The sequence below is a fragment of the Cervus elaphus genome, chromosome 21 (genome assembly GCF_910594005.1).
Source record: "Cervus elaphus chromosome 21, mCerEla1.1, whole genome shotgun sequence".
Classification (NCBI taxonomy): Eukaryota; Metazoa; Chordata; class Mammalia; order Artiodactyla; family Cervidae; genus Cervus; species Cervus elaphus.
This window is the reverse complement of record NC_057835.1, coordinates 66,505,103-66,523,868: the sequence shown is the minus strand read 5'-3', so window position 1 is coordinate 66,523,868 and position 18,766 is coordinate 66,505,103. Positions and strand designations below refer to the sequence as shown.

At 34.3% G+C, this 18,766-nt stretch overlaps 1 protein-coding gene across 13 annotated transcripts in view; it reads left to right on the top strand.

Annotated features, from left to right (window-relative positions):
• Positions 1–18,766, top strand: part of VPS13B (vacuolar protein sorting 13 homolog B) — a 775,932-nt gene that overhangs the window by 40,942 nt on the left and 716,224 nt on the right. For all 13 annotated transcript variants that reach the window (XR_006336417.1, XM_043880234.1, XM_043880239.1 and 10 more), the window contains 2 exons: positions 6,274–6,394; positions 16,339–16,506. Coding sequence is in view for 12 of the 13 variants with exons in the window: in XM_043880234.1 (XP_043736169.1) it covers positions 6,274–6,394; positions 16,339–16,506 (289 nt within the window). In the remaining variant the exon portion in view is untranslated. The remainder of the gene's footprint in view (positions 1–6,273; positions 6,395–16,338; positions 16,507–18,766) is intronic.

Below are 18,766 nucleotides of genomic sequence, written 5' to 3'. Positions count from 1 at the left end.
TAAGGCCCACTTGACTTCGCATTCCAGATGTCTGGCTCTAGGTGAGTGATCACACCATCATGGTTATCTGGGTCATGAAGATCTTTTTTGTATAGTTCTTTTGTGTATTCTTGCCACCTCTTCTTAATATCTTTTGCTTTAGTTAGGTCCTTGGTGTTTCTGTCCTTTATTGTGCTCATCTTTGCTTGAAATGTTCCATTGGTATCTCTAATTTTCTTGAAGAGTTCTCTAGTCTTTCCCATTTATTGTTTTCCTCTATTTCTTTGCATTGATCACTGAGGAAGGCTTTCTTATATCTCCTTGCTTTTCTTTGGAACTCTGCATTCACATGGGTATATCTTTCCTTTTCTCCTTTGCCTTTAGCTTCTCTTCTTTTCTCAGCTATTTGTAAGGCCTCCTCAGACAACCATTTTGCATTTTTGCATTTCTTTTTCTTGGGGATGGTTTTGATTACCACTTTGTGCATAGTGTTACAAACCTCCATCCATAGCTCTTCAGGCACTCTATCAGATCTATCTAATCCCTTTAATCTATTTGTCACTTCCCCATATAATTTTAAGGCATTTAATTTAGGACATACTTGAATGGCCAAGTGGTTTTCCCTAGTTTCTTTAAGTCTTAATTTTGCAATAAGCAGTTCATGATCTAAACCACAGTCAACTCCCCGTCTGATTAATAATAGCCTATTAATTTTTATTAATTGTTAGTATCTCTTCTTTTGTGTTTTGTCACGTTACCTGAAGATTCTTCTTCTGAATGAAGTACTTCTTCTTGTTAGTCTCCTACTCATAAGTTTCATTGGCTCCTCAGTATGTTGAATAAAGCTTATATTTCTTGAACTGATACTCATATAACCCATTGCTGCTGCTGTTGCTAAGTCGCTTCAGTTGTGTCCGACTGTGCGACCCCATAGATGGCAGCCCACCAGGCTACTCTGTCCACGGGATTCTCTAGGCAAGAGTACTGGAGTGGGTTGCCATTTCCTTCTCCAGTAACCCATTGAAAACGCCATAAATAGAAAGTTTTTTCCTGTGTCTTTTCTCCTCCCTCTCTGCCATTCTTTTTTCTTCCCTTTCTCTCTGTTTTCCTGTCTTTTATCAGTAGTAATGGAAGGGGCTTTCTATCAGACGTATCTGGACGTTCGTCCTAGCTGTTTTCCTTCGTGTCTTTTTGACCTTAGAACCTCTTAAGCCCCAATTTCCTCATCCTTAAAATACTGGAGGTCTGGCACATATAAATGCTCAGTAAATTTTACTGTTATTTTTGCGTTTGTGTATGTGAGACCTATGTAATAAATAGCTGATTAACTTGAATTGCTCTTAACCTTTTTATGCATATAAGTAAAGCTATCAGGATACCATCTATTTGTACTACCTGTTTTCTCTCAAAATGCCTAACAGATAGTTAAAAAAAAGTCAAGTGGTTCTTTTTGAGGGAAGTTATACATGTAAGAAGACAAAGTGCAGTTTTACTAATCGGCTCACTCACCCAATCTCTACTGAATTTTGGTAAATATTAGATGGTGGAATGTGGCTTAGGCTGGGATGCCTCTGTATGTACTTTTGTTCTCTCCTCCCTTAATTTCTGCCTATTTCACCTTCCAAATCTAAAGATGAGTCTAAGCACTTCAATTCCGTGATTTTTAAAAAGAGGGGAGGAGGAGTTGCTAATATGATACATACTGACTGATTCGAAGGAAAAAGGATGTCATAGGCGATAATAAAGGACAGATTTTTTTCTAACATGATGCTGTTAACCAGTATAGTTTGATTGTTCTCTGGCAGGGGCAGTATCCTGGGTTACATGGCTAAGAATGTGAAAGGAAGGCCAGAGGAGCGATGGCTAGTTATCACGTCATGTGGGGAACATGGCTGTCAGATAGACGAGTGGCTTCATCACACAGGTGTTCACAGTTAGGACAGTGATCTCTTTCTTTGTTAAAATGTAGCCTAATATATCTTAGTGTATGTTCAGCTTTGGCCTGTTAGGTTAGTTATCCCTCCTTTTGGGGAGGTTTCAGTAAAAGAATGCAGGGGAGCACCAGCTCTCTTTTCTTTCCCAGCCTGTCACACCCTTGATTGCAGAGAAGACGGAAGCAGCCTCTTGTGTGGGCTTAAGCTGATGTGTGAAGAGGTTGGGGGTATACATACCTCCTTTACTGAGGTGACTTGGCTTTTTTTTTTTTTTTAATGGCTAAAGTTTATTAATACTCCTGTTAGGGTAGAAGGGATCCAGACATTCCCAATTTTACCCCAGAAGGAAATATATATATATTTTTTCCTGGCTAGCTCTCATGTTCTACAAGTGTCCCTCTGCATTGCTGACTTGCCTTGGCTCTCTGACTCTCCAAAGTACAGGCTTACCTTTAGAGATTCTTTTTTTGCGTCTGTTGTCTTTGTACTTGCTTCTGGAGGGGTTAGAGGTGAACTTACCTACGGGCTTTGTAGCGGTTCACTTCTAAGGCCCTCACACTCTCTTCAGGAGCGACTAGAGCTGCCGGGTGAGCCTCTGTCCTCTGCTTGTCAAGTTTGGGGTCGCAAGGCTGAAGAATGCAATACACATCACTTCCTAGTTCTGTCTTTTGGTCTCTCCTTCTTCAACTCTTTCTTACTTTTAACCTATTTCTAAAACAAGGGCTTAGAATGATTCAGTCACCGGTTTTAAGTTTTATCCCCAATCTTACTCTACTGTTGTGAATCCGGGAGTTGATGGCTTTCCAGTTTTAATTGACTAGCCCTTCGAGGTCTAAGGTGAAAAGTATGCAACATGATCCCATGAGCTGTCAGTATGAAAGTAACGGATCTATTTAAATACAGGGTTTTGCCACATTTTCCCTCTGTTAGGAACTTTTGTAAGGAAATGACATTCTTGCTTGTTTCATGAGGAGCAAAGGGCAGTATTTTCAGAAATAGCTATGTGGTCCCCAGGAGACAACATTCTTTTGCCATGAAATATACTTAACTTGACATTTTGGAAAAATTGCAGCCTAAATAAGAAAGATATAACTGTAATGTGTTTGGGGTTAAAAATTATCTCAAAACATGTTAGCTAGTATTTTTGAGAACAGAGTTTCTTTTATTAGAAGTTAGAGTCTTTCAATGAATTAAAATATGTAATAGTCCAAAGTGATACATATTGGTTAAAAGCAGATGATGAATTCAAGCTAATGATGGAAATAATTCCAGTGTTAATAGTAAATATTATAATTGTTTTGCTTTATTTTTATTTAAGTTAGTTGGGACAGGATTTGAATGGAAGCTCGCTTATAATTGATGCAATTAAAATGTAATTGAAATGAAAACAAGTTGAAATTATCAAAAGGATTATTTTCTAATTATAATATATATGCACCCATAATTTCTTAAGCATAATTAAGAAAGAAGTGTTTACATATTTGGTAATGTTTGTTTCATAGTGTGTATTCCTATGGGTACCATGATTAATGCCCTTTTTTAAGGCACACTGAAATTTTAAGTTAATAAAATTTTTGTTTAAGTAAATAAAGTTAGTTTGTTTTCCTTTTAAATGATAAAAACGTGTAGTTTGTAGGGAAGCTTTATTCACTTTTTAAAAGACTGATTGAAAATTTATATTTAATCTATGCAGTTTACCCTTTTTTGCTGCTAATAACTTTTTTTTTTTTTTGCTGCTAATAACTTTTAAAAAATAAAATAAAATAACTTGTTCTTTCTTTTGCTTTAAGATATTTGTCATGTAGTGTATGCCAGATTTATTGGACTGCAGTAGTTTTAGTGCATTTTGGCTGGAATGTTTATTATGACATCACTGTAATCTATATACAGTATGTGATTTCAGATGGTTTCAGTGTTAAATATTTTCATAATTATGCTAGTTTTGGCAGTTCGCTTGGAACTTTTTCACATCTCTTTAATGAATATGTTTTACTTCTGGGCTTTTGAGACAACCATATGTTTCAAAAATTAATAGTGTGCTTTTAATGTTAACATTGTGCAGAAGTGTATGACTACAGACATTTTTAAGGATCTAAGTTGAACTAAAAGTAATTACAGTGAGGTTTTATTCACAGTAGTAGTCTTTTAGTATTTAGAGACTATAACATTCCCCAAAATAACAGAAGATGTCATTATAAAGATTGAATAGTGAAGTTGTTTCGTGGAATGAAATGCTGTGAAGTTTGTTTTGCATTAACTTAAAGTGAATATAAGTTCATGCAGAAATTTCTTTCATTGTTTATTATAGCAAATCTTTCAACTTGTTGCTTGTAACAAAGTTTCAGACAGAAATTTTTCCTTTTACTTAATGTATGACTAGCATCTGAAGTCATGCCATATTGTAAAAGATTCATTTTTATTATTATATAATCCTGTTAGTGGTTGTAGTGAAAAATATTTTTTGTATCCTAAAGGAGGGCCTATCATTGTTCTTATTTGCCTCTAGTATCCTATTAGAATGGTAAATTTAGTAGTTAACCTTTCTTTCAGTTCTTGAAATTTTCTCTTCAGATATATAAAAGAGAAAAACTAAATTTATCATCATTCTTTTAAGCATTATAAAATAGTTTTATTGTTGATTAATGAGTTAATGATGCACAGTACACCATCAGTTTGTTTCCATTTGTGTTGGAGAGGTGTTTGATCTCTGTTTCCTCATATGCATCTCTCAAGCAGAATGTGCTAGTTTAACCTCCCAAAAGGAATAAGGTGATGTCAGATGCTTTTATTTCGTATTACTACCCCATCTATTTCCTCCTTGTAATACCTGTTTTTTTGAAAGAGCAATCTGTGCTTATTTTTTCCATCTTAACTCGTTATTCACCCTTTGATCTGTCTTTTACTCCTCCCACTCCTGTCCCTCTACTGGATTACCAAACCTCCTCTTTTTTTTTTTTTTTTGGTTATTGGCACCCTCCTCCTAATTACCAAGTCTTGAGTGTCAAATAGAATGAAGGTTGAGAACATCTCTATAGTTCTTTACATGACTGCATTTTTATTGAACTAGACCCTGCCTTTAGCTTTTGGTATTGTTCTCCCATCTTAAATGTTTATATTGTGGCTTCTTTTTTTCTTTTGACTGATCATTATTCTTTGTATATGCTATTTTTAGTTTCCCCCATTTAGCCTCTGATATTAACCTAAAACATTCAGTCAGTTTTAATGATCTGATCTCTCTGGTTCTTCCAAATAGAATGACTCTCTGTGTTCCTATTACTTGAAAATAAACAAAAAACTACTCTTGTAGACTTATATGTGTTTTAAATAGACTCTGAAATCTTTGAGGACAGTTGCTTTTGTAAATCCAGCAATTAACACATAAAAACATTTTATAAATGTTGAATCAAGTCAGGAAAAGAGTACTCATTCACATTGTGTAAATTTCAAAGATATGTATATTTTAAAGTTTTTATGTTATCCACATTAGAAACTAGTTAAACCTCGTATCTAATCTGAATAATAATAATTCAGTGGACATTGTTAAATGGGTGCCAAGAATTCTTAAGATGATTAAGATTAATCCTTAAAGGTGGGCTGGCTCATTCATATTGATGTTGGTAAAAACCAATGCAATACTGTAAAGGAATTATCCTTCAATTAAAACAAAAAGCTTAAAAAAATAGACTTCAAAAAAACAAAAAATAAATTATTACCAAGAAAAAAAGATGGGCTTCCTCTGTGGCTCAGTGGAAAAGAATCTGCCTTCAATGCAAGAGACTGGATTCTATCCCTGGGTCCAGAAGATCTCTTGGAGAAGAGCAGTCTGCTCAGGTATTCTTGCCTGAGAAATCCACAGTGGAGCCCGGCGGGCTACAGTTGATGGGGTCCTAGGAGTTGGATACGACTTAGAAAGTAAAACAAATTAAGTTACTAATTAAAAAAAATTGATTAAGAAGATAGCTTGGATTCTCAACTCACAAAATAGTGAGGTTTTAGTATATAAACAAATATGTAAAAATTAAAATCCTTTCCATTTATTTCAGATTTTCAAATGGAAAACGTTTAAAAGCTTCAATTGAATTGTCTTCTTTTGCTAAAGCCATATTTGACATTATCAAGTGGTTTGTTTTGATATCAACTAAAGAAACAGTTTCTAATTTTAAACTACTACTTGTTTTAAAAATGCTGTTTAAGAGTGCAAAGTACAAAAATTTTGGTTACATAGGTTTTTATAGCTAAAAAAATAAAGCTGGAAGAGTCTAACATCAATTTTAGTAACCTACATACATTCAACAAAACTTTTTAAAATTTTTGAGTGGTGATTGATAACTTTGCTTTTCTTTCTTCCAAATAAAAACAGGATGACCATGAAAGCTGTGGTTCTAATTCTACCAACCGTAGTACTACTGAGAACACAAAAACATCAGCAAAACCCCGAAGAATTCAACAGGCTGCTCCCACAGATCCTGATTTGCCACCAGGTAACTTCTAAGGGGATTGATAAAACCAAAATTTTGATTGTTATTAATCATTGTTGTAACCCTTTGTAGAATATATATTTTCCATATTTTTTATTGACATAAAGTATTTAAAGTATATGTACATTTGCTGCATGATGTCAGAACAGATTGAAAGACATTTGTGAGAGCTCTGGATTCATTCAAGGTTTGGTGCTTGTTTGCTTGAGATTTTTCTTAAGTTTCTTTCTTACATCCTCTCCAAGCAGTGATTTGCCTCTGAGTAATACTTACAGTCTCTTCATTCCTCTTGCTTCTTGTTAAACAAAGGAATGACACTAAGTTCTCATTTTCTGGAAACTGTAAAATTCACTAACAGAATTACAGAGTTTTGTAACTGGGAGACCATGTCTCTTTTCAGTTCCTGAAATTATTATTTATCTGGAAGAGTAGTGGCTTTCAAATTAACAGTTTCTTGATAAATATTTAATGAAGGAAAATAACCCAAAAAACGGTGATTGTTACATGATGGCTCTATGGCCAAAGTGCATTGCTGCCTTTTTACAGTTAGCAGCTACCAGTCACATCTCTTTCAGTTTCATTTATGAGTTACTTTTTTTAATTTGAGGTATAGCTGACGTTGGTATACATTTGTTTTCTGCCCAAAGCTTTGTAAGCTTTCCACTGGATTCAAACCAGTTACTTTTTGACCATCTTCTGGCACCATCTACTTTACTTGTAAGAGGTTGGCATTAGTTGCATCATTTCATAGCCCTCCTGTCTCAAATGTAGGTTCTAAATTACATTTCAATTGAGCGTATTTAACTAGTGTTATTGTGATGTTATTACTGATGCTTTGTGTTCTTAGGAACTTTACCTAACAGGTCTCACTATTCCCTCTGGCTTTAGAATAAATAGATTAATTGCTATGGCTGGAGAAAGTGCTAAAAGAAGTTATTTTACTTCTGAATGTTTCTAATTCTTCTTAGAGTAGTGTGATGTTTACAGCACTTGATAAATTTTTTACTTAATTATTAACTCCTTGGGAGAAATCCCTGGTCAATTTAATTAAACTGTAAATTAAATTAAGCTATAGCTTATTCTTATTTGTTAAATGGGCAACCCCTATGTCCCTCCAAATTTCTGACTACATATCCCTGTAAAGCTTCTGAAGCCAACTCATTGTATAGAACTCTCCATCAGTATCCTGGCAAAGAATCAGTTTTAGGTTTAACTGTTGAGTCTCATGACATTTTTTTTCTTTTAGGAAAGAACTTGTTTAAGAAAAATTTAAAGCTTTTGTCAGTTGTTGATTTCACCAATAAAAATCTTTTACGGGCTTACGTACATGTACTCGAAACAGGTCCCTTACTTTTAATGATTCTTTAGAGTCTGTTGGAATTTACACTGATACTCAGGATGAGAACTGACCTATTTTTAGAAATATAAATAAAAACAAACGTAGCATAAAATGTCCTATTTTTAGTGTCAGAAAACAGAGCTGTTTTCTACTGAACTACTTGGGGTAGCTTTTGGGTTAATGTGCTTTTCTGCCTTACCTAATAGGAGGACTTGGTCCTTTTTCATGCTGACATAAATCACAGTTAAAGAAGTTGCTTTAGGAAGTAACTGAACTTGTTGGGTAGTTACTGGGAGGCAGAGCAGCTAAACTTAATATTGCCAAAGGAAAGAAAAGGGATAATTTGAGAATCCGGTTGGATAATGGTAAATCATTTTATTTAAAGATTAACTCATATGGTTATTTGTGGACTCATTTCTGTAATATTATCCTGCCTGGAAATTATATTAAAGTTCTTTCATGGTAGAAATGAATTCCTGTTCTCAGAATTTCTTGGGCAAAGTTATTCTTCCAGCATCTGTGGTTATAATTTTGGAATTCAAACATTTACGTAGATTCAGAATTGCTTTTTTGAGAAAAGTTTTGGTGTTGCTAATAATTGTTTTGTATCGTGAAGGATGGGCACCTCTCCAATAGGAAAGGAACAGCAAGTCGGTATCTCATTTTCTTTGCAATTTCTGATCTTGTTATCTGGAACAGTCTTTTTCAGATTATGCATCCTGACCAGTGAGTGTATTGTGAAAGCAGTTTAGTGGGTCATGGAAAGCATTTAAAATATATATAGCATAGACTAGAAAACCTCAGTGTGTGTGACATGTAGTAAAGGTTAATCATATTTCAAGAGACTTACACACATGTGTGCTTATTCTGGGTTATGATGTAATATTTCTTGCTGGGAGAGAGGTCAAAAGAGTTTGAATCTGACTGAGTTGAACCATTCACATTTACTTTCAGTTAATATATAGGCCGGAACCTTCAATAACTGCTAATAATAACAGGTTGAGTTGTGGGCCTAAGATATTCAGTAAGATATATTGACAGTTCCTATTTAGAGGAAAGTTTAAGGATGTTTCATTTCTTTCTTTCTTCCTTCATGCTTTCCTCAGTAGTCTCTGTGCTTTATCTAGCTTAGAAATAGGATCACTTTTAATTGATTCTGTAGTCCTCTGCTTTCTAAAGTGTACAGCCTTTGTATTTTTTGAAGGTCATTGTAAGAAGCCAGCCTTTTATGCACTGCCTCTACATTTTCTCTAAAATGGCTTTAATTTATTCAGGGCTTCTTAATTAACTGATGTGTTTTTTCTGATTAAATATTTTTTCATTAAATATTTTTTCTACTTATTTGGTCAAGAAGCTCAGATAAATTTTGTGTTCCAGTGCATAGTTCCTTTTTCTTTTGTCATATAATTGTCTCTTCCATTGTTTTCTCCTTACCTTTTTACTCAGAATATATATGTATATGTATGTATACACATGCAGCGTTTGATAGAAATATTTAGGGTATAGAGAAACTAAAAATCATGCCCACTGGGTCTGAAGTGACCTAGATGTCTTTGATATTCATCATCTATCATGGAGGTTAGCAAATATTTTCTGTGAAGACCCAGTTATTAAATATTTTAAGCTTTGCAAGCCATGTATTTTCTGTTACAGCTGTTCCACTTTTCTGATGTACTGGTGAAATCAGTCATAAACTGTAAATAAATTAATGTTTGTGATTGTGTTCCAATAAAACTATAAAAACAGATGGCACAGCCTCATTTGGTCAGCCCCTGATCTAATACAATGTCTGGTTCTTAATAGCCATTTATGTATTTATTGCATTGCACAAAAACTCAACTGCACAAAATCACACAGAGTTTTCAGACTCTGATAATCAGGGTCATAGTGTCCTTGAAATGTAGAAGGAGAAGCTACTTCAGACGTTTCTGTTTTAGCTGGCTGTCTTTTTTGGGATGTGGACCCTTGAAAATCTTTTGAAATAGTTATAGACCCATGTATGCACATTTAAAATTTGCATGTTACTTTAGGATATTCACATACTGCTGAAGTCTATCTGTAGGCCCCAGCTGAGCCTCTGATCTAGCTTTTGTTTTACGGATGAGAAAATGGCAACTTAGATATCTTGATGTAGATGATGAATACCTTATTATAATTTGTAATACCTGTGGTATACGGCTTCCCAGGTGGCTCAGTGGTAATCTGTCTGCTAATACAGGAGAAGCGGGTTTGATCTCCGGATCAGGAAGATCTCTTGGAGGAGGAAATGGCAACTCACTGTAGTATTCTTGCCTGGACGATCCCATGGACAGAGGAGCCTGGAGGGTTGCAGTCCATGGGGTTGCAGAGTCGGACATGATTTAGTGACTGAACATGCACACACCTGTGGTATACCTGAGGTGTACCTTGTTAAATTAGTAGTCATTTAATCAAGGTTTTGTCTTCTGCAGAAAATACTGAATATGAAATGGAAGCTGTGTTGCGTGTCTGTGTGTTTGCTTGCCTAATGCTTGTCACCTTAGGCTGGTTAGGGCTTGGTTTTTTGAAAACAATCTCTTGTAGGGAGTTTAATAATAGCTGGAGAATATATCATAGTTTAAGAATATTTGTAATGTATCAACTGTTCAAGAGCCTGAACCAAAAGTGGTGATGTATTATTCTAGAAGATAGCACAATCATTTCTTATCCACTTGCAGAAGCTCAGCAATTTAAACTCTCATCACTGTGCCTTTCTGGAACATTTAAGAATAGAGTACCTTGTTGTAAATGAAAAAGAAATGCATAGCTTATTTTACATTTTCTATTTTTATGCTTTTATTATTATAACATTTTTTATTAGCATTTTCAGGGAAAACTTAAAGAAGTGACCAATTGTGTAAGTTAAGTTAGTGTTAACTGGAGGACACATTAACATAAATTTCAGGGAATTAGCACGACAAAAATGTTATGTTTTCTTTATGTACCAGTTAAAGTCAGTGTTGTATCAGAAGCCCAGACTCCCTTTATCCAGAGGCTCTGCTGTTCCCTACCCAGGTTTTGAATTGTAGTTTTCAGCTTTTTCAAGAGGATGCTCTGAAGGAGACTTGTCCACTTCTTGCTACCCCCAGGTTGAAAGTGATGTATATTCTTCTCAAATTTCATTGAGGAAAATTATTTTTATTGATGTTATGTATGTTTTAGAGTCATATCGCAGTAACAGTTCTGTATTCTGAAAGGGGAAGCACAAATATTGATGGGTAGCTAGCCATTTCTGCCATACAGGTGTTCTTTCTCTTTAATATACTTGTTGCAGACAACCTGGAAACTAATCCCATCAGCATAAAACCCGAGACTGCCAGCCACGTAGCAGAGCTGTTCTCCTGGGTTCCCTACCCTCCTACTCTCTACCCGGGTGCCCTTTCCCAATAAAATCTCTTGATTTGTCAGCACATGTGTCTCCTCAGACAATTCATTTCCAAGTGTTAGACAAAAGTCCAGTTTTGGGCCCTGGAAGGGGGGGGGTCCCCCTTCCTGCAACATACTGACAAAGTACAGTATGATTTTGTCAATAGCCTTTAAGATACCTAACATTTATGTTCTGTTCATAACAGAAAAAAGTGATAACTAGAGAGTTTTTAACTTCATTCTGACTAGATTGAATTTCAAAATAGTGCTTAATGGAGGCAGGCTGTTAAGTTCCCTAAATCTGATGCTGAAGCAGCTAGTTGAAGGCTATCTTTGCCCTCAGAATTAATGGCTTTGTATAGGAGATATTGTAAACCACTAATTACAGTGCAAAACCAGAGCAAAGAGCTCCAAGGAAGCGCAATTAATGCTTTTGGGATATTAAAAGGAAGGAGCAATTATGTCCAGGTATGTGTGTCCTCTGACACACAAAGGTAAAATGGAGAGGTAAGAAAGATTGAAAGTGAAAGGATGGGAAATGGCATAGTAGACAAGTACTATCCAAAAATAAAATCAGCCAAAATGAAACTTTATGCAAGAACATTGATGGCCAGATGCTGAGTTATATTAAAAGGTACAGTTCTCGAAACAATATATGATGAATTTTTATGTACTTAACAACCTACCTTTGAAATGTGGTAGATCAAGCAGGACCCCCCCACCCCTCCCCCCACCAAAAAATCCCCAAACTGGATCTTTAAAAATTGACAGGATTATTTTATAGAAACATAAAACTCTGTTCCCAGCAGATAAGACAGTGTATATTTTTTTGATGTACACATTTGGTATCTATAGACACTGAAAAAGACTTGGTTTAAAAAGGTCTTGAAAAATTTCAGAGATTCATTATCATAAAGACCATCCTCTCTGGCCACAATACATAAATTAGAATAACTACTCATATGTTTGAGTCGATTGCTACAGTTTTATTATTTGTTTTTTCTTTGTAAGCTCTGATTTTCATTTTTCTATTTCCCCTCTCATGCTAATTGTTTACTTTTCAGTGTCCTGGAATAACTGCTCCATACTTTCTTTCTAGGTTTTGTGACTATTTTCAGTGAGAAAGAATGGAATATGCTTGCTTTTATGTTACTTAGGACTGGAACCTGTTAACATTTTAATGTACAACCTTTTGGAGACATTTTGTCTGTGTGTGTGCGCATGCATATACACATACACTTGTACATTTTCTTTTGTAATTTGCATTTTTTAATGTTAGGAACATGTTTCAAGGACATTAATTTTTTCATATTAAACAAAAAAATTTAGCTGCACCAGGTCTTAGTTGTGGCACAGAGGATCTCTTTCAGTTGTGGCATGCAGAATCTAGTTCCCAGACCAGGGACTGAACCCTGGTCTCCTGCACTGGGAGCATAGAGTTCTAGCCACTGGATCAGCAGGGAAGTTCCCTTTTTCACATTGTTATTTTAATCATTAGCATGTATTATATTGTGTTCCACAGTTTGTTTAATCAATTCCTTTTTGTTAGTTTTTTGGGTTATTTTTCATTTTCAGTTTTGTAAGATTCTCTGACAACATACTGGCATGTAAATCTTTGCACATACCTCTGTTTAGTCTATAGCATCAAAATTTGTGAATGATTTTAAAGTTTTGACATGTATGACCAAATTACTCCCTGTGAAAAATTTAACAGTTTTTTCTTACAAGCACATTTTTAGCCCAATGCTGTTTTTCACTATTGTATTTCTTTGAATCTTTTATAGGTGGAAAATGCTATTTTATTTTTTATTACTAAGTGGAATTATTAATTTTTTTACCATGTTATTCTCCTGTTGTTTTGTGATGTAGAAAAGCTAACTTTTGCATTTTGTTAGCTGATCGATATTCAGTATTTTTCAGTTATATCTTTTCGATTTTCTATATAAAAAACAGTCATCTTCATGTAATGATAATTTTGTGTTCTTCTTGTCAGTACTTACACTGATTTCTCTTTTGTACCCTAATTTAGTTGTTTATAACTTCTGTGACTATCTTAAATAATAATACTGATAAGTATCTTCAACTCATTGCTATTTTCCTTAGCTCCTACAGTAGCTGCCCTAAGTTATCTTTTAGTTACCAAAACTGATAGATTTTAAAAAATTATTATTGAACTTCTGTACTGCATTACCAATAGGAATTCTTAATCTTAACCTTCTAAAAATGTTTTTTTTTTTTTCATTTATTTTTATTAGTTGGAGGCTTATTACTTTACAGTATTGTAGTGGTTTTTGTCATACATTGACATAAATCAGCCTTGGATTTACATGTATTCCCCATCCTGATCCCCCTCCCACCTCCTTCTCTCCCTGATCCCTCTGGGTCTTCCTGGTGCACCGGGCCCGAGCACTTGTCTCATGCATCCAACCTGGGCTGGTGATCTGTTTCACCCTAGACAACATACATGTTTCAGTTCTGTTCTCTCAAAACATGCCACCCTCGCCTTCTCCCACAGAGTCCAAAAGTCTGTTCTGTACATCTGTGTCTCTTTTTCTGTTTTGCATATAGGGTTATCATTACCATCTTTCTAAATTCCATATATATGTGTTAGTATGCTGTAATGTTCTTTATCTTTCTGGCTTACTTCACTCTGTATAATGGGCTCCAGTTTCATCCATCTCATTAGAACTGATTCAAATGAATTCTTTTTAATGGCTGAGTAATATTCCATGGTGTATATGTATCACAGCTTCCTTATCCATTCGTCTGCTGATGGGCATCTAGGTTGCTTCCATTTCCTGGCTATTATAAACAGTGCTGCGATGAACATTGGGGTGCATGCGTCTCTTTCAGATCTGGTTTCCTCGGTGTGTATGCCCAGAGGTGGTATTGTTGGGTCATATGGCAGTTCTATTTCCAGTTTTTTAAGAAATCTCCACACTGTTCTCCATAGCGGCTGTACGAGTTTGCATTTCCACCAACAGTGTAAGAGGGTTCCCTTTTCTCCACACCCTCTCCAGCGTTTATTGCTTGTAGACTTTTGGATAGCAGCCATCCTGACTGGCGTGTAATGGTACCTCATTGTGGTTTTGATGTGCATTTCTCTAAAATGTTTTATTTTGAAATAATTTCAGCCTTCCAAAAAAGGCAAGAACATTATAGAGAACATACTTTTCCTTTAATTATTTGAGCATAAGTTGCTTATATCATGCTTCAGTAACCCCAGCTAAATTTTACACCAAAAACTTGATCAGGAAGTTTTTAGGTACTGTAACCAAGTCATCAACCATGGAATTTCTGTTTTTGAGCAACTTGGTTTCCTAGTGACCATGTTAGGGCAAATACTGTCTGTTTGTAAAGCAGGTTTGTAAAACAAGCTTTTTTTGTTTTTAGTCACTAAGTTGTGTCCGACTATATTGCAACCCTATGGACTGTAGTTCACCAGGCTCCTCTGTTCATGGAATTTTCCAGGCAAGAATACTGGAGTGGGTAGCAGCCATTCCCTTCTTCAGGGGATCTTCCTGATCCAGAGATCGAACCTGGGTCTCCACCATTGCAGGCGGGTTTTTTACTGTCTAAGCCATCAGGGAAGCTCTTTTTAAATACTTGATTATTTTACTGTGGTGAATTGGCTTATTCATCTCAGCTTGTATAATGGGCAACTGAGAGAAGGTATTGATATGTAGGTGAAAAATCCATCAGTTTTTCTATCAGTTACAATACATTTACAGTATTATGTTTCTGTCACTATTTTGCATTATATGTTTTCTGAGAGTCACTGCCCTTCTCCCGCTCCTTTTTCTTCCTCCCCCCACAATAAAAACTCATGAACTCTTAAGTGGTTTTTATGAATTCTTTATTCATGACAGGTTTTCAGAAATAGGAAAATCAGTATTAGTCATGCTTCTTGACTTCTCAGAAGCTGTTTATTTTTAACATCTGTGTTGAATAGTGATAGCATGAGGGAAGTATACATTTTAAGGGTGAGCATTTTGATACTTAAAGTTTATTTTTGAAGCTTAATTTATGTATCATTTTAGCATCTATCTTCCCTGGTACAATAATGTCTGAAACCTTAATCTTACTGATACTTCGTGTGTTAATTTTATAGCATATGATAATTGACACTTTAAAAGCTGCTAATATGAGAAAAACTTGAATTTAGTCATTGTACATTTCTTTTCTATTTGTATCCATTCGGAATGAGTGAAGGAATTGGTTTTTGCAAGCATGTTATGGTTGAATAACTTTTAAATAAATTTTCTTGGAGCAGGCTTCAGTGTAGGTGTTAACAATGTTAGCTGCTGACAGAAGTTGATTCTGTTTTGTCCAGTAAACTTGTGGTTTAAAGACTATAAGCAGATAGTTATTTAATTAAATAGCTATTTTTATATAGATTTTATAGTGGAAAATACATTTGAATAGTTTTTAATCTTTTTCTGTCTTTTAAAATGCTATTTATGCTTAGTTTTATTTATATTTCCTATTAAATTCCTCAGTAATATATCTGTATATACTTATTGTGTGAAAACCTTCTGATATTATGAGTTCCTGTTACGCTTTTATCTGTTCTCTTTCTTTCCCTACTTTTCTCTTTTGTCTTCATCTTTGTGCTCTTTTCCCTCTCTTTCTTTTAGTACTTTATGTATTTTCTTCCTCAGTCATATTCTCCCTTTCCCGTGTCACTGTTATACATTATTAAGTAGAAGTAGTCCCATTCATTGTGATGGTCATGTTTCTTTTATCTTCCTTTCTCGAGGCCTAGTTTTTGAGTATTTTAATGGCTATTTAAAAGTAGGGAGAGAAGATGGTAGCTGAAAAAATAACCTTAAAGAAGTTTATCTTCTTATATATTGTATAATCAGTATACAGTAACATTGTTTCATTTGAGAAAATGTTTATAAAATGGGCAGAAATCAAAGTACTTGTAGATTAGGATGGCCTTTGAATGAGATCTAGTATTATGTTAAGAAGGTGTGGCTTCTATGATTTCTCTAGTATGTGAAACTTCATGATGCAGAACTTCTTTGCAGCGATGTTTGTTGAGAAGGATTTGGTACTTATTAACTCTTTGGTCAGCTTATTTCCCTATCTGAATGTTGGTTTTGTCATTGCAGAAAATGCTAAATGATACTCATCGTTCATGTACATTAGGTTCAGTAACATTTTAAGAATAATTATTGATTTAGCATCTGATTGGAATATTTTTTCCCCTATTTTATAGGCTATGTACAGAGTCTGATCAGACGAGTTGTAAATAATGTAAATATTGTTATAAATAATCTGATACTAAAATATGTTGAAGATGATATTGTCCTTTCAGTCAACATCACATCTGCAGAATGCTATACAGTAGGTGAATTGTGGGATCGTGCATTCATGGATATTTCTGGTGAGTAAACATCAAGATTAGTATAGCTTTTTCTTCTGTTGAAACATTTATCTTGGATTCTAAACCTTTTTTGAGCCACCAGGCTCTTGGCTAGTCTACTGAAAGCTTTATATCTTCATCCTGAAAAAAATGCACATATATTAAATTTAGCATACAATTATAGGAGATTATTAGACTGTCAGATGAAGAAATCTGACTTATTTTCTAATACTGTTAATTTTTCTTATCTCATGCTTGTTTCAAATGTTAGTATCATATTTTACAGTACTGCGGGTTGAAGGAATACAAATTAAATAATAGTTAAAATTTTGAAAGTTTTTGAAAGAGGAAAGGGAATGTGTTGCTTTTACATAGTTCAGTAATGGCAAGATTGTGTATCTGACTCTATGTTTTAGATTTGTATGCTGCAGAGCATATTTGGGATTTTTGGCTAATCACAAAGCCTCCTTTATTATGTGCTGCATTTTCCTTATGCTTATATTAAAAGAACTATTAAATAATAATATATTTTTAATAACTACCAAATACTTATTATTTTATATATTATGTTCAACATGGAAGGTAGGCATGTTGTGAAAGCCTTGAAAATACAGCTGTGAAAAAAATAGTGTTGCTGCTCTGCTAGAGGACGTAATAGTTAAAAAAGTCAACACTTTTTTATACACTTTCTGATAGGGTAGGGAGTGGATAGTTTTGGAAAATATAGTAAGGAGACTATTGTGAATGCCTTTTATCTGTGATTTGCCATTGTACATAATTTGTAAAGTTGCTGGCACTAAAGTTAGATTACCTGAGTTTGAATCTTGACTCTCCCAACTTCATAGAGATGTATGATCTTGTGTGAGTTACTTTGCGGTTTCTTATTTTCCTCAAATACATACCATAGCATAAAAGTATTTGGTACATAGTAAGTGCTCAGAAAGTGAGCTGCTGTTATTATTATTTAAATTAATTTTCTCAGATTCTCTTTACAATTCCATAAAGTGATATCCTTTCTCATTGGTTTAGTTTTGTATTCATTTTTTTAAGTCCTAGTTACAAGAAAGCAAAGTGAAATTGAATCTCAAGGTTTCCTAACTCACCTTGTTAAGGCATACAAATAAGAACTAGAAGAACTGAAATACAGTTGTTTTGTGTGTTCTTTAAGGTTTGGCCTTCACATTTTAAAAATGAAAAATAATCCTGGTATTGCAGCTCGGTTGTAAGGTATAAATAAGAGCATGCAAAAACCCAAGCTTGTTTCTGAGATATTGTCAGTGCCTCTAAAAGGGGAAGCAGTATCTAATCTACTTCAGAAGTTAAAGGATTAAAACAAAACAGTTAAGAAAGAATGAAGTCTTCATATATGGTGAAACATGGATGAATCTTGAAAACATTATACATGCACGTAAGCATTTCTTTAAGACATACATAGTACTTAGGAGTGGGTTTGTTAGGAGGATATACAAATGTTCACATTTTCAAAATAATGCAGTGTCTTTTTCTACAGTGCTTGTTAGGTGAGCATAATTATTACCCTCATTTTATAGATTGGATTGTAGCACATTATCTGAAAATACCAGAAGAAGAATTCATTTTGTATGTTTTTAAGATAGTTCCTATTAGTGTTTAGGAAAGTATTTTTCAAAACTTAATCCTTTTCACTTTCACAGAAACATTTTCTAGAATATCCTTGAAATATGATCACTTTAGCATAAAGTGATTCTTATAGCTTAATGGAGAAGAACATGTGCTCTGGAGTAAGGTTTTCAGAGTTTGAATTATAGCTCTGCTCTTTATAAACTGTCTGAAAAGACAAATTATTTATCGTTATTGTGCCTTCATTCCACAGCTTTTAAACAGAGCCATATAGATATTATAAGAGAGAATGACTGCAAAAGATTTAGTGTACTGTCTAATAGCAAATACTCAGTGAATTATAATTAGTATAAAGAGAGGGAAAAGCATCTAGAGGGTTTCTTTCATTTCTTCTTATGATAATTTCTTTCCTATTTTGATAATTTCTTTAATTTGTGTACATGTATATAATAGTAACTAAATCATTTATGTACTGTATAACATGAAATAATGTGGTAAGTTTGTATTTTTTTCAGTTAAAAAATTTAAAATTCATTTCCTTAATAAAACCTTACTATTTTCATACATATACGTACTTATTACATGTCTTAAAAACTTAAATCCAAAAGAAGAAAACAAAATTAAATGCTGAATTAATTAGAGGTTGCCAGGATGTACTCAGAAATGGAATGGACTAAAATAT